At 42.2% G+C, this 16,602-nt stretch overlaps 1 protein-coding gene across 6 annotated transcripts in view; it reads right to left on the bottom strand.

Annotated features, from left to right (window-relative positions):
• Positions 1 to 16,602, bottom strand: part of TENM3 (teneurin transmembrane protein 3) — a 613,031-nt gene that overhangs the window by 139,090 nt on the left and 457,339 nt on the right. For all 6 annotated transcript variants that reach the window (XM_081130530.1, XM_081130532.1, XM_081130534.1 and 3 more), the window contains one exon: positions 3,750 to 3,988. In XM_081130530.1, coding sequence (XP_080986656.1) covers positions 3,750 to 3,988 — 239 coding nt within the window. The remainder of the gene's footprint in view (positions 1 to 3,749; positions 3,989 to 16,602) is intronic.

Below are 16,602 nucleotides of genomic sequence, written 5' to 3'. Positions count from 1 at the left end.
TCGCGACATTTTCCCCCTCAGACATCTAAGTTTTCTTGTGATTGTATCACAATATATCGGCTTTAATATTCCTGAGACTTGACTTTTCAGGACATTTAGGTTTATGTGGTAACACGTAAAATTTGTCCTTAGGTCAGCATTTGTCCAAACATATAATCCTAGGTGTTATTCTGGTGTCAGCAGGGAAAGCTTGCTCTCATGCTCAGACTCGCCAAGCTCAGTGTTCTGTGCACCCTCCCAGCCCCCTGGAGTTCTCATTTCAAGAAGTCCTTAGGATTACAAGTGAGTGCTCAGTGTTCGCGTCCTCTGAGGTATAATCTCCAAGAGGGCAAGGACCGAGTTATCTGCTCTATCTATCATCGTCTCAATAAATAAATGCTGTCACTCCACAAACACATTTTGAATGAATGATGCACCCATCACTTCCTTTCCTGGTGTCCTATTAGTAATATAATACCAATCACTACGGAGAAACCGCGCAGTCTCATTTCTAAGGAAGGACAAGGCCTGTCGATGTTCTAAGACTGTAAATGTTCTAAGGCTGTAGGAATAAACAAACTGAAAGGGTGCATGCATTTGAATTTTATTGTATCTCATATTCTAGGATAAGACCTTTGTTTGAATATAGATTCAATGGAACTTTAAGGTTTGATGCTGAATTCATTCCTAAAATTGCTATCAGTCCATAGTGTTTTTTTAACCTTACATATGCCAGTTACTTTCCCTTTCACTCTCTTTATGTAGATAATTCTCTCCAAACACACTGCTCTCAGTACCACCGATGCAAAAGCAAATGACATATGCAACGCCAATTAAATATTTATGCAATGCAACACTGAAGTGGTAAATATTGTATCGCGCTCTCCACTTGTCATTAGTCGGGAAATGTTGCTACGTTCTGCAAAAATGATAGCCCCAAACAGAGAAAACAGCACCGTATTTCACACTCGAGATATTTAGGTCCGACACACACTGAGGTTCAGCTGATGCTGAAGGTATTTCTTGTTGGTACTGTCCCTGAATGCTTTTCAACCCAGGGAACTCCTATATCTGAATGGTAAAAACAGCCTGTTTGTACAAAGAATTTCTCATATGTTACTTACTCAGCGGACCTTGTAATAAGCTAACAGTAAAAGAAGTTATTTTGGGGAAAGAGAAGAGGAGCACACTTCCTATCCTTGGATCATTTCTTCAATTTGGTAATGATTTCTTTTTTTTTTAATTTTTAATTTTTTTAAACATGTCTTTATTGATTTGAGAGAGAGGAAGGGGGAGGGAGAGAGAGAGGTGGAAACATCAGTGATGAGAGTCATTGATCGGCTGCCTCCTACACGCCCCCGACTGGGGATCGAGCCCGCAACCCGGGCATGTGCCCCGACCAGGAATTGAACTGTGATCTCCTGGATCCTAGGTCGATGCTCAACGGCTGAGCTATGCCAGCTGGGCATGCTTTCTTTTTTATGTACAGTAATAAACAAATACCAGGCTAAGCTCAAAGCTACACATTCTGATGTCGTCCTAACAAGAAACAACAAAAATGGATGTCAAAAAAATGAGTGTGCAATAGAGAGATTTTCCCACTTTAGGTTCAATTCATTGGCCACTGATATGATTGTAGAGTTGGCTAGAGAATGAACTGAATTTTAAGTGACTTCTCGATCTTTCCCAGGTTTCTATACGATGTGCTAGGCAGAGAAAATGGATATTTTCTACAAATAGAGCTCAATTGAAAATGAGGTCAGAGTGCACACATGGGAAGATAGCCAACATTTCTGTGAGTGCTGGAGGAGTGGGTGCATATGCATATACAGGGTGTCCCCCCAAAACACACACACACGCTGTCTGTAGGTTCTGTTTTGAAAATGAAATGTATTTTAATAAACATGGCCTTTATAATTATTCAATGTGTGTGTATACACTTTTTGGGACACCCTGTATATGCACAATTTCATCCATACAAAGTGCCTATTTAGTGGGAAAAACATACAACCGTCTAGAATGGCTTTTAGTAGATTTTCTCCTTTCTGAATTTGGGAATCAGAGTCTTGCAGTAAGACGCTTTATCATATTTCTATTTTCCTCCTCTCTTAGGGGTAAACTGTTTTATCCTGAGTCTTCATTCACCACTGAATCAGGTTTAAATATGTCTTTAATTTCATGTATCCAAGGATAAAATAAAATATTGATTTAAAAATTTTCGTTTACAATGTTCAATCCTCTAAAAGACAGGCCGTATATTTTTTCTACAAAGTGATGAAATCACATTAGTATTAAAATGCTGCCATCGCATCTCAGACAAAATGCATTTTCTGAATGCAATGCAGCTAGGAGTTAAGGGAGGAAGCTGTAGTGACAAATGGTATGTAATTCATCGCTCAGTTGTGTTCTATAACCTAATAAAACAGCACTTTTATTACACAGACATGTCCAAGAAGAAAAAAGAATGTCACGATGCATTTTATTTTGCCATCTATATTTAAATGGTTGGTTCTTCATGAGGCATAAAGGGCTGGCGCATTTTTCTTTCTGACCCCGAGTTGCATATATATAGCTAGTACCATAATCAATTTCAAGGTACACAGAGAGGTAAAAATGTTCATAAAATGCAAATAGACAAAGAAGTAGGGCAGATAACTGCTACCAAATCCCAACTGCGATGAGCCTGGCCTCGGCAGGTAGTTTTGCTGGATGTAGGGAATGCTCACGTTGTTAAACAGCCTTTTTAGCAGACATATGACAACATCTATTTTAGGAATCAGTTGGCAGCAGCTGTTCAGGGGAAATAAATAACTACATATGTATTTTTCCAATGAAACAGAATATTGAAAATGCAAGTACTTGTTTGGTTAGCAGCATATGTCAGGGGTTCATAGGAGAAACAACGCTGGGTTATTTCATGTCATTGGGAAAGGAGTTGACAAACCAATCCCTTTAAAGTTCTGATTTTTTTGGGGGGGAAAAATCAAAACTATGGAAGGTCTGGAGGGAAATAGGAGGTGACTGTTAAAGAGCACGGGGTTTCTGTCTGGGGGGTGATGGAAATGTTCTAAAATTGATTTTAATGTTTGGTATAAAACATCACGGAATTGTGTACTTTAAATGAGTGAACTGTGGGGTATGAGAATTATATCTCAATAAAACTATTATAAAAATTGTCAAGTGAATTATTGGTTGGGAATAAACTACGCCAAAAATTGAGAAAGGCTAGCATAGTATAACTTGATAAGATTTTTGTCTTCTCTAGTTTTCCTTAAATTTAAAGAACACGAGCAAATACTTCTGGTGCCACTCCACATGGGAAATTATGTGAATTTTCAGGTCCCACCTAGCAGTACCCAGAAATGCCAGAGGTGAAATGTCCCTAGTGGTGTTATCTGAAGTCTCACTTGACTTTGTTGCAGTTTTTAACTGGTGTTAACCTAAGAATTCAAACGTTTATTTTGACTTGTGTTAAATGTTTCATTAATGTTCATGCTCGATGATAAGATTTCTGGGCATTTCTTTACGTGTACAACATCACACTTTCAGGTTATCTCTTGCCTTTTGTGCAAATGCAGCTTTTCTATTTGTCTAAATTTGTTGACAACTACTTAAACTACCCTGTGATTAAAACGTATTATTACCAACCCCTCCCCCAGAGAATATAACCACAGCATAGACTTCTTGACCAAATAAGTAGATAAGACCCACAAAACAACAATATAATGTCCCAACTTACAGAAAAAACAATTCTAAAACTTTGTTCTTACCTATAAAATATGAGAGGAGTATTGCCAGGAGCACGGAGACCCCTACAGCGCACAGGGCAGTACATTTCCAGCTACAGTACTTCGAAGACTTCTTGAATTTAAAAGCACTTCTTGACAGGGTGTTTCTAGGCAGTGGCCGAGTAGGCGGCGAATACACGGAGCCGGAAGCCATTGTGTACCCCGGGGTTGCAGTGCTGAACAGTGGCGTGGTCCCCGTTCCTGTCTTGAATAGGAAATGCCTGTGGAACGGGAGAATATCATTATACAATATCAGTATCAATATCAAGACACAAATATGATCAAACGTGGAGATAGAGACAGCTAGGCAGGAGCTGTCTTTTAATCACTTGCTCCACGTAGTTTTCAAAACCTAGAAATTAAGAAAATATTTTAACCAAAAAGAGTCAACTCATAAAAGTGACTGAAGAGAGACGATTTGCACCGCAGACGGCAGTATTGATGCCGAACAGGTGATCGCTGTCCTCCACATCAAGTAGACATCCTGAGAGCCTGGAAAGTTGTTCTGATCACACCGTTCCTGCACAAACCCATCTGGAACCTCCCTTTATGAACCGCCTTAAGCACATCTTCACATTTCCCTGAAGACAGCTCCTCTTACTACTTTATAGCTGCGTGTTGATCTTCACTACTACACGAAAGCACGTGCTCATACAAGGGCACGTGTGTGGCCACGCTCAGCCGCTGCAGGCTGGTTTATTTTCTGATGGCCATGGAAACCATCTAATCCTCACTTGCTCTGCCACTGAGGAGGCCCATCAAGCCCAGCCCCAGGCAGCCGGTCAGTTCTCAAGGGAGGCAAATCTATTTTATTTTTAGCTTATGTCAGATGTAAAGGTAAATCTGCCGGGCAGGGGAAGGAGTCGCAGGACACTTTCTAAACCCAACCTAAATAAACGGAGACCCGGGTCAGGGACACAGGGTTTAGATCAAACAGGAAAAGCTTCCCTAACGACTGAGCCAAAAACGGGCGCAAACTGCCTCCAGGAGTTGTCTGCTCTCGTCCTCGGGAAATGTTTGAACAGAAATTGAACAATCACACGACAGGAGGCTGTAGAAGGGATTCTTTAGAGAAGACGACTCATTTTAATATTCCTATTCATGAAAGTCTCCATGTTTTTTGCAGTTTACGTTTCACGTTATGTTCGTAATTTATAGCGTATTTAGTCTGTGTCTTAACAGGTGTTATTATTTCCCTAGTAACATGTTCAAGTGAGGTCAGTGAACTGTGCTCTTTCCCCTCCAGGAGGTTCTGTGCCCTGGAATATCTGGATGAAGATGACTTTAGAAGGCACACAGACGACTCACCGCCTCACTTGGGTCAAGTGCAGGCAACTTTTTCACGACATGGCAGTTCTGCTGTGAATACTGTGAGAGCAGCCGCAGGAATACGTGAATTCCCGAGTGTGGCTGTATTCAAATAAAACTTTACTTATGGACTCTGAAATTTTAATTTCACAGAATTTTCCCACGTCATGAAATAGTTCTTATTTTTTTTCAATCACTTAAAGGTGTAAAACCCACTCTTGGCTCATGATCACTACAAAAACAGGTGGCAGGCTGGATCCGGCCTGTGGGATGCTGCTGACCTTGATCTAGACCCTTATATTTTTAAGGTTATACAAGAAGCGGAGCAAGAGGCTGAGCAGCCCATGGCAACAGACTGTGTCCTCAGTGCCCCTGGAAAGGAGTACTAAGAGCTCTGGGAAGGACGCGTATCCCTCCTGTTGGAGGAGGTGACTGTGCGGCTGGGCAGGCCGATGTGACCGCCAGAGCTCCTGCTACGGGCCTGTTTCCTTCCCTCTCCATCAGGTCACCAGGCCCGTTTTCTTCCAGGTGCTTGTTACAATCAGTTATCCTCTTACTTGGTTGCTTACTTGTTTGGTGGGTTAAATACATAAAATAATTACATTCTATTTAAGGTGTGCTTTTCCTCCTGAAATCTCCCATGTCCCTGCTCTGCCTGACCTCTCTCAGTTCCGACAGCTGCTTCGTTGCCTCCCCAGCTGGAGATGAGATGAGATGACAGGTAAAAGTAGCCCGAGCGTGTTGCAGGTTTCCTAACGCTCAGACGACTGGGTGAAGTGGAGTGGACTGGGGTGCAACCGTAACGTCTGGGAGAAATACGGTGGGAGATAAAGGGGGTTTCCCCCCAGACCAGGAGGGTATCTTCAGGCTGCGAGGAAGAACAATGGACCAACAAGAGCTGAGGATTCCACGGCCCAGGGAGAGAAGCCGGCCGATGCTTTGTGGCAAGTCGGGGTGGGGGGAGGGAGAGGGCATCTCCAGAGATGACGGAGGCTCTCCCTACCTCCTCCACGCCAGGCTTGAGGGGTGAGGGTACAGAAATAGCAGAGAGCGGCCTGATGACGCCACGCACACAGAGACAAGTAGCATCTGAATAGCAACCAGTGTGCAGCCCATGGCCAAAGACAGTCTTCGGTACCAGAAAGAATTTCTGCAGAAAAGTAGAAGCAGAAAGGGTGTGGGAAAGTATCAAAATGTCTGAAAGATACAGAATTTTGGAGGGAAAGATTCCCCTTAGACAAGAATATTTTCTCATGAAGGGTTAGGGAGAGGGGAAGGAGGGGGTGGGTGAGGGCAGAGCATCTCTGTGCCTCAGAGACAGAGCCCGTCTGGCTCCCCCCAGAGGACCGAGTCCTGGAGAGGCAGAGACCACCCGGTGTGTCGGGACCAGAGAAAGCCGGAGCCCTGCAGAGGTAACGGGGCCCCACAGAGAAAACTGATGTGTGGAGAGTCGAGGGGATGTGGTTACGGGGTTGATGATGAAGGAACACGGAGCATGGAAACCCGAGGGCTTCCTGGAGGAGTGGCACCAGACACCCCGTGTGCCCGCAGCAGCGAGGGAGGAGGGGAGACCCAGGTTGTTTGACTAAGTGTCTAAGGACGGAGGCTTCCGATAAAACATGGGAATATGAAAAGAATAAAGCTGCTCAGCAGGCCAAGTTGATGAATCCTAGAGCTGCCCCACAAATCTATCGCCTGTCTCTCCCATGGGAATGGAAATTCTATGGCTTCTTACTGCCCTTGAGTATTTTCAGGACTTAGTTCCTGGAACACAGCAGTTGCTCAATAAATATTGTAAAATAAATAAAATGGTGACCATTGTGCCGATGTGGGAAGTGAGTCCTGAAGAAATTAAGTATCTTGGACAAGGACCCACAGCTAACAGTAAGTAAATAAAACAATAAATTAAAAAATAGGTAAATAAAAGCTGGCAATTACAGGGACCAAAATGAAGAGCTATGTTGGAAACTATGTTACTGTTTTATTCAAAGCGGGTTGAGTCGTTTCTTCATGGGAAATGGGATTAGGACCTGAGCCTGTGGGACTCTATGTTACCTTATTAGCCTTAACACTGAAAGCATGTACCTACTGTGTGCAAGACAACGGGCCAGACACATGCCAACTTCACACCAGACACCTGTTTCAACTTCCGAAGTTTGTGATGTTCATACACGATGCTCATCTGCTTTGGTGATCCTGGCAAACTGCTCTTTCCAGGACTAGGCTTGAATTACTACGAAATTATTTTTCTTACAGCAAAATGCAACTTTGAGGTGTTGTTGAAAATAATGATGTAATATTCAAGATTACACTAATCATCAGTATTAGTGGAACGGAAGACCGCTTTACCTAAAGGAGTTTATAACTTACTCATACATAAATTTACTTGTGTTGTTGCAAGAGGACTTTTTTGGCCACTGACTCTCCCTCTCAGAAGTACGCTTCCTCTTCTAAGGACCACCTGTACCAGGGGCATCAAATTAGTGCCCTGGAGCTGTTTGTACATAAATACAGAAACGTTATAAAAACACCGAAAGAGGAGCCAAATCACCAATGCGATGTATTTTAAAATCACTGGTCTTCAATATTTTCAGATGGCTTTCTAGTACAGAAGTACAGAAAGAATTTGTAAAGATTATTTAAATTGATGCATTCTGAAACCAATGAACAAATGGAGTCATTCATCTAAGAACAATTCCTTTAGGTAAAATTAGGCCTTAAAATAGATGTGTTAAAATACACCTGTGAAGGCCTCTTAGAAATAAAGTAGAATAGGAGAAAACGTCTATGTCCGCCTATTTACTAGAGAGAACATTTGCTTTCGTATTGGGTGGGAACCATGTTATTTTTTAGGTTCAGACAGGATGTCTTCTTTCCAAAGTCAACACTGCTTCTCTTTCCACTGCACACACAGAACAAGTAACACTGACAAGTGCCTATGGCAACGAATGTGTGTCTTCAAGCCCAGGACTTCTCTTGCTGTTTCAGGGACCACCACAGCGCTTGGCCTGCGTCCAGAGCTCCAGGAATACTTAATGAGCGAACAGATACGGAGACTCAGCTAGGAAAATGGTATGAAAGCGCGAGAAAACGATTCGATCACCTAACTCTCTACAAGGCACATGCATCCGTGTGTCACTGCTATCTGTCCCCATCTTGTGACTCTTGGCCAGGTCCCTCCGGCCTTGGGAATATGCTTCTGACATACGAAAAACTGCAAAAATGGTCAAACCCATACGGCTGTGACCGGCATCCACACGAGGTGTGCAGATAAAGGCAGACGTTTCCTACACTACTCAGACCATGTTTGGGAATGAAGACCGTGAATCCTGGGAGAAGTTTCCCATCGTAGGCGGGGGCAGGCGGCTCTGTCCTGATGTCCCTAACGATGCCCGCGAGATGCCAGCCTCCAGACCCTCGGCCGCTGCACCCACGCTTCCACTCCGGCCGGGAACTGGAGGCCCGCTCGACGGCAGACTATCAGACACTGGGACACGGAAAATCCGTCTCAGAGCCCCAGAGGCGCGGGGACAGAAGGTCAGCGAACACTCGCAGCTGCTCCGTGGCTCCGGAATCTCACCAGGAACCCTAGTTACCAACCACGGCGACCGGACAAGAACCCTGGGCCTGCGTGGCTTCATTAACTGTGACGCCACATTGCAAAAAAGGGGACATCTGTAATACTTTCAACAATAAAGACTAAATCTATTAAAAAACACACAAACCCATAGATGGGAAGGAGGGCTCCGTATGAGCACAATTAATAGCTGCTTGTTCTGCTTCTGGAGTCGGAAGGTCTGCTTCACTGGGGACCAGCCTTTGCATTTCAGACCCCGCCTTCTGTTACCTCTCTCGCCCATTCTCTGATGTATCTTTCTGTGGGTCATGTCACCAACTCAAAATTAGTAGGGACAGTGACTGAAGCGGCTCATCCTTCTTGCTGCCCACTCCCACCTCTGGGTCACCGTGAGTTCTCCTGTCCCTGAGGGACACACGGGTGATTTTCAATGACTCCTCGGTCCCGCCCAGCGCTCAGCCAGTCAGAGAATCGCGCATTCTTTCCCTTACAGTATTTCTTTCTCTGTCTCTTTTCTTTTTTGCCTGGGGTGGAGGAGTTCTGGGTTCTCAACCTCCTCTTTTTAATTTATCTGGCAGACAAGAGGCAAAAGTAACATTTCCATTTCAAATCTTCACCTACTCTCACATGAAATGTCACCTTTTCTATACGGGACTGAATTACTTCTGCAGGTCCAGTCATAACATCTATCTACTCTTACGCTGCCTCTAAAAGGTGTTTTGTGTTTTTTTCATTCCATCTCTTAGCAGATATGCTTTGTTCCTTAGTAATTCTTCACTTTTGATTTTGTCTTTCAAAGTAATAACCATAAAACTTACATATCAATGCTCATTTAAGGAGACCCTAACATCAAGTACAAGATTTTAAAAATTCTAATATATAATTATATTGTAAGCTTAAAAGAGTCACCAGGAATAAAAGTAATCTTTTGTTCAGGAGGTTAACATAATCGTGGCATTCCTCTCCTAAAGAAAATATGGTTTAATAAATTGGACATTATATGGGCCAAAATGAAAAGTGTCCCTGGAAAATGCATTATAGCATGACTGAAAGTGGTCTGAGTCATTTCCTCAATGGGACATTAGGACAGAAAATAAAAGTCAAAAGAAAAGTGTGTAACCACTGAATGAAATTTTAATTAGATTAACTTCATAATTGGTTATCTTCATAGAAAAGGTTTGTTTCTTCAATGTTTCATACAGTGTTAAAAACCTTCGAGATTAACAAGGCAAATGATTAGAATAAAAAAAGAGTGTAACAGTTACAGTGCTCAGTTTCTGTCCCTATGGCACATCTGAAACCTGTATTAGTGACACGCAGAGCCCTGGAAAAATATTCCTATTGTAAGTCACCTGCTGTATCTTACGAGAACTACACAGGAAATATTGATGCTGCCTCCTGTTCATACTCATTGAACAAAGAGAGTAATTTACATCAAACTATATGTAAAATGTTTAAACAAAATCTCTTGGTGTCCTGCCTTCTACCTGTGTTTCTAAGCAAATCAATAAAAAATTTCTCTACAGCTTCAAATTAGATGCTCTGATTTAAAAGACAGCGTGCCAGTGGGAAGAAAGACTGGCCAGACTTGGTCAAATCCGCAGCCTTTTCAGATTCCAAAGTTCTTCCTTAAGAGCTAAAAAATTTTAAGGTATGAGTTCCTTTTCCTTCAGGCAAAATCTAACTTCCTGGGTTTCACAGGCTTATATGAAAGGTCTCACAAGATTTCCCCAACATCAAACGACTCTTCCAAAATGACATTTTCAGACCTAAAGCAAATGAATCCCACACTTGTGGATTCAATTTACCTGGAAATAGGTGAAGGCTAAAATTAACTACTGAGTTCAGAACAGTCTTAGTCACTCAACAATGCCAAAACAATAGGTGGTTTGCCTAGATAGGTGCCAAAACAATAGGTGGTTTCACATTAAGATAAAATACTTTAAAAAAATTGTCAAAATACAGAACAAATTAATTATTGTGTGTTATCTTCCTTCCATATTGCCCATTACCATTCATTTAATTACTTGGTCTATCATTGAGAGTATATTTATCAAAGACTGCAGGAGTTAAAACGGCTGAAAGTATTTGTCAGTATATATTTTAAAAAATGATACACCTGAAAGATACTAACTGTTGCCCAAGCATTTTGAGCACGTGTACGTCACGATCGCAAGTCTTTAGAATTTTCACTATCAAAGTCTGAATTTTAAACTCCACAGCCAACTGGATTATCTGTTAAATGTATATTTAGCAATGTGTTTATAACTAATTAAGCAGCCGAAAAAGCAGTTTATTTAAATGATGTGTTTTGGATAATGATGCATGGAAATACAAAATTCCTGGCAGCTAAGTAAACAGAAAACTAAAGAAAGCGAGCCCCAAGCCCAGAGGGAAAATGGCCTGTTCTTATTCAAGGCTGGGTTCCTGCTTGTTTCCCTTACCTTTCGGCAGCCGATTCTCGACAGATACCCAGAGACACCCAGTGCAGTCACTGTGCTTAATACTAGCTCCTGGAGCGAAGCCGCCCCCCTGGAGCATGGCGGCCCTCAGAAGCTCTGCACCTTCCTGAACTAGGGGATTGCAGAGGCTGCTTTTTTGCAGTGTGAATTTTCAGGGAGAAGCCCACCCACACTAGCATCTGCATAAGACTGCAAAGGGATTACGCTGTCACCTGCCTCTCCTGTGGAAACAGTTCAACCAGGTTTAGGCAGAGCCTTGGGAACTTACACAGTCGAGGGCTAGGTGACCAATATGAGAGGAAATGCACTCGGAGACCATTCCGCAGGTTAAAGCAGTGGCTCTCAAATTGCCGCTTGAATCAGGATTCCTTGGAAGCCTCGTTAAAACGGAAGGTCTGGGCTCTAGCCGGTGTTGCTCAGTGGTTAGACCGTTGGCCTGCGTACCAAAGGGTCGCAGGTTCGATTCCCGCTCATGGGCGTGTACCTGGGTTCCAGGTTCCATCCCCGGCCCTGGTTGTGGCCCGGGAGGCAACCAATCGATGTCTCTCTCTCACATGGATGTTTCTCTCTCTCTCCCTCTCCTCCTGCCTCCCTCCTACTCACTTTAAAAATCAGTGGAAACAATATCCTCTGGTAAGGATTAAAGAAAAACCAACAAAACCCCCAAAAAGGAAGGTGTGGGGTGGAAGCCCGGCCGCGGCTGCTGGTCCAGGGAGCACACTTCGAGGACCACTGCAGTGAGGTGCTGGCATATTAGTTTCTTGGCTTCCGTTTAACTTCAAGGCTCACATCAAGACTGTATAACAAATCAGAAAATCAATTCAAAAGACTCCTGCTTAGAAAGTCACTGCTGGCAGCTCATTTCCAGTAGTCAATTTAGAACAAATGGGATTCCTGCAACACGAAGCTCAATCCATCTGGCCTCAGAGCCAACCGGCTCAGGCGCTCTTCACTGTCTTACGTCATCTCACTCTTAATTTGTACTTCCGATATCCCCTTTAGGGCTCCTCCTCTGAATGCTACCTGTTTGTTAGGAAGTCAGCTTCCTCACCCTTTCTGATCTCACTGCTACTTTTAAATCTACCACAGTCACTGCCAACCGCGGTGCCCCAAGAATGTTTGAAACATGCGATACCTGACGATTTAGTCGGGGGCACTGACCTCTTTTCCCTGAGACTGTCAAAAAAAAAAAAAAAAAAAAAAAGACAACAGCCTGCACAATAGCCGTCCAATGTGAATGAAGAAAAGTATAACTATGTTTTTGTCACATGGGCAACAAATGCATTTTTTGGCATGCTGCAGGATTTAGGGGTTAGTGTGTCCATGTGATGGGAAAGGCTGAAAAGCGCTGATCTGTCACATTCCTCGGCCTTTCTAAGGGAGACACAGGCGTTGGTCTTTTGGTTTTGTTTCCTGTATTTGCAGCTATTCTTCCACGCGTTTCTAAAACGGTCACCAATACACTCTTATTCCACAGGTACCTTCTTTTTTTTTTTTTAATATATCTATTGATTTCTGAGAGAGGAAAGGAGAGGGAGAGAGAGAGAGAAACATCAATGATGAGAGAGTCACTCATTGGCTGCCTCCTGATCGCGCCCGACTGGGGATCGAGCCCGCAACCCGGGCCTGTGCCCTGACCGGGAATCAAACCCTGACCGCCTGGATCCTAGGTCGACACTCAGCCGCTGAGCCCTGCCGGCCGGGCAGGCACCTTCTTTAGGGGGCTCTCTCCCCCTTCTCTTTGAACTCAGTGCTTGGACCTGGAGCCGCGTAGAGCCTCGCGGGTAGCTCGCCCTGGGTTTCAGCTTCCGCGAGGGTCCCACGGCTTCCTGCGTGCACATTGCGCTCCGTCTCTTCCTTTACCCTTCTGGCTGGAGCCGCTTTTATGTGGCCCTGGATCCTCTCAAAGCTTTGCTGCAATTTCCAACCTGTATTAAAATCTACACAGGAAAGGAAGCTCATCTACCCCTTCCTTTCACCTCTTAGCACAGGCTCCTGGGAAACCAATTCTCAATATTTCAAAAGCACTGCATGTGCATGCACACACACACACAGCCTCCTTCCCCCTTTACACACCTGCTATTTTGAAGGGAAGAAAAATGAAAGTATTTTTCTGCATAACTTCCCTTTCTTTTCACTTTTCTCCTCTAAACTGCTGAGAACAAAGTAGCGACAATCGAGGGGATGTCCCCAGGACTGGCCACAGGGATGCACTGCCCACCCTGACAAGGTTGCCGAGGGGGCAGCTTCTGATCTACCAAACAATATAAGGAAAAAATTCTTTAAAAAAAAAATATATATCTTTATTGATTTCAGAGAGGAAAGGAGAGGGAGAGAGAGACAGAAACATCAATGATGAGAGAGTCATTGATCAAGCCCACAACCCGGGCATGTGCCCTGACCGGGAATCGAACCCCGATTGCCCGGATCCTAGGTCGACGCTCAACTGCTGAGCCACGTCCGGCTGGGCGAAAAAATTCTCTTATTGAGGTTTGAAGGGAGCAGAAATCCAGAATAACTGAAAAACCCCCCACACTGAATCCTCATTATTACAGTTAAAGAGGAAGTTTTTCTTTCGGCCTTCAGATATTACTTTAAAACATGCTTTCAAGGCTGGGCACAGGAGAACCTACCAGAGCCCTTAACTCAAATGAGGACAGTGAAAAGCACTGGAAGGACCTGCCTTTCATTAAGTTCTTCAGTAGCCACTGCGGTGGCTTTAGTACTTGACGAAAGCTGTAACTAAGAATTGACATTAGCAAATGGAATCTAAAAACCGAAAAGGCCTGTCTCAGGACCTGATAAAATGGTAAATCAGTTAAGAAATGAAACAATTTACCTAAACTTCAGTATATTTTTCTTTGCATTTTGATAATTCAATCTCTGCTGTTTTTTAATAGGATGAGTCCAGAAAAGGTTTATGTGCACGTGTGCGCACATTTTCTAAGAAGTGGTGGGGGCCTGTTCAAAATGGGTGACTTATTTTGCTTCTAATATAAAGGCATACATTTATTACAATAAATTTAATTGAAAGTCTTTTATAGAAAGTAATATACTATACATCCCTGAATTGTAAAAAGAAAATATTTTAGGCTCCTACTAATTAAAATGACTCGTCTTTCATAACTTTCAAAGTCATTATCATATGCATTTTGAAGGAAAACATTTTAAATAAGAAAATGAAACGTCCCCCTAGCGAGTAATCAACATTAGGATGTAAATTATATATTTCGACGTGAAGACAAAGAACAGCTATGCAATGACTCTGGCTGTGACACAGCGAGTAGTGAGGCTGATAAACTCCTCTTTGTGTTGGTAGCATGTTGTGATCTCGAGTCTGTTCCACTTTTGAATGGATGTGCTATTATCTTTGGACAACTCTCACGCTAGGAGGTGATCTCAGCGAGAAAAATGTCTTAAATGAAAAGCTTATAAACAAGACCCGTTTCACGGCTATTACCTGAGTTAATATGAGCTATTAGTGATAAACAAGAAGTGGTCTGAGACAAAAATTGGTTTTAATCTTTTACCAAAACAATTGCCATGTAAATGTATGAATAATTATACACTTTAGCAATTACCTCTGGATCAGTTTGTAATTACACTGAATATACAAATACGTTCATGGTCAGTACAACAATATGTGCTCACTGACCTCTGGAAATTGGGAGGCAAAATTCTAGAGACTGTTCAGGCGATTTGTGGGAAATATATTTTAGTGAATTTTTCACATTTACTTTCAGTCTTAAGTACGTAAGAGACATATATAATTTAAGCATAAGCCAAGCTGTATAAAATATATAGGGCTACAAAAGGAAGCAAGATATTTTTATTATGACTGATTTTAACTTAAGAGGTGTCTAGAATCAAGCACGAAGTCATGTTACAGAGTTTGTTTGGGAGCACTGAGAACTGAACAACAGAACAACATTAATTCTGAAAACATGCAGAACTCTTTTACTCTTATCAAGAAGGCCAAAATAGCTCAATGGTCTTTGCTCCACATTTTACTTATTTTAGTGGTACAGCCACGGCATCAGATGCACGAGTCTGTGTTACAAATTTTCTTACATGTTTTAAGATATTAATTACACCTACTGTGGGTAGTTATTACATACTTAATATATTTCAATTGAAATGGAAATGAAAAAAGAACATCCTGAAACTCCTATGTGCTATTTGAACACGACTTAATCTACTTAATTATTAATTCATTTAATTATTGATGGCCATCTATGCTTAAAAGTCTTCAGCAAAGTTCTTTTTGTAAATTTGAGACGGAAGTGTGACTCGATAAAAAGGTGTGGACGTGCGTTCATGAAGAATGAAAGAATTTCAGGGTGTAAGAGACACTGAAGCTCCATCATTGTCACCAGATGGGTAATGCTGAACAGTAGTTAACAAATCAAAACAGAACACCAGTCCAAAGAGTGGAAAGGCATTCAAATAAAGCTTAGTGAGCACCTGTTTACTGTGTACAAATAAAATATTATCTAATTTAAATTTCACAAAGTCTTCCCCCCACACGTGTGTGTGTGTGTGTGTGTGTGTGTGTGTGTGTAAAGTCTACTTTTTTAAGGTGAGGACACTGAGCCTTAATATGTCAGAGTTGATACAGGGACAAAGCCAGGTCTGTCTTGCCCTAAAACCTATGTTCTTAACCAGTTGCATAAAATAGTAGCAGTTTCTATATGAGGAATGTACCTTAACTCTTGTGTAAAACTACTATTTGTATTTATCGCTTACCTAAAAAATAAGAGTTTTATTAGGCCTTTATCATATTTAAGACACTGATGAGGCTGGAGCCTGCACTCAGCCCTTTTGCTGCAAAGTCACCAATGGCTGCGAGGTGTCGCGAGAGAAGAGTCCGGAGGACTTGACAGTAATGCCTCCCCCTTTGGCCTGCGAGCTTGTGTGTAAGTACAAGAGTCTTCATAAGACTTGGGGATGTGTTTTGCAGTGATCCTGAAAATCTTTTTAACCACATAAATGTTAGTCAGTTAACTCATGGCAAAGTACTCCAAAGAGTTATAAATCTTAAAAACGAGTTAAATATATAAAAAGGAGAAGGTTCCAAATTTGCTGACCTTTTCTGTGATGACAAGTGGCTGTAGTAATAGGCTACTAAGAATATATTAAAAAAAATTATTATTAATCTGTCCCTTGAGGTAAAGGGAGTATTCAGAAATGAGTGAGAAAATACCTTTTCTCTAAAGAAACTCTTAGTATAGAGAAAAACGTTTTAAAACTTACATTTGGAAATATTCCCATCAATATATGATTTTGTTGCCAGGAAAAATGATTGTCATCTATAAACAGTCTGCAAAATGTGGTATTTTAGTGGGTTTTATCTTTGTTTATTTAAAAATGTGAAAATGCAACAAAAGCTTACAATTCTTTCACTAGAGCACGAGAGAAATTAGCCAAATTTCAACAGATACTGTATAATCTCGGAAATATGTGGGATCTAAAAAAAGCCAAACTCACA

Source organism: Miniopterus schreibersii (genome assembly GCF_964146895.1).
Source record: "Miniopterus schreibersii genome assembly, chromosome: 2".
In the NCBI taxonomy this organism is placed as follows: Eukaryota; Metazoa; Chordata; class Mammalia; order Chiroptera; family Miniopteridae; genus Miniopterus; species Miniopterus schreibersii.
This window is presented reverse-complemented; position numbering and strand designations above follow the sequence as displayed.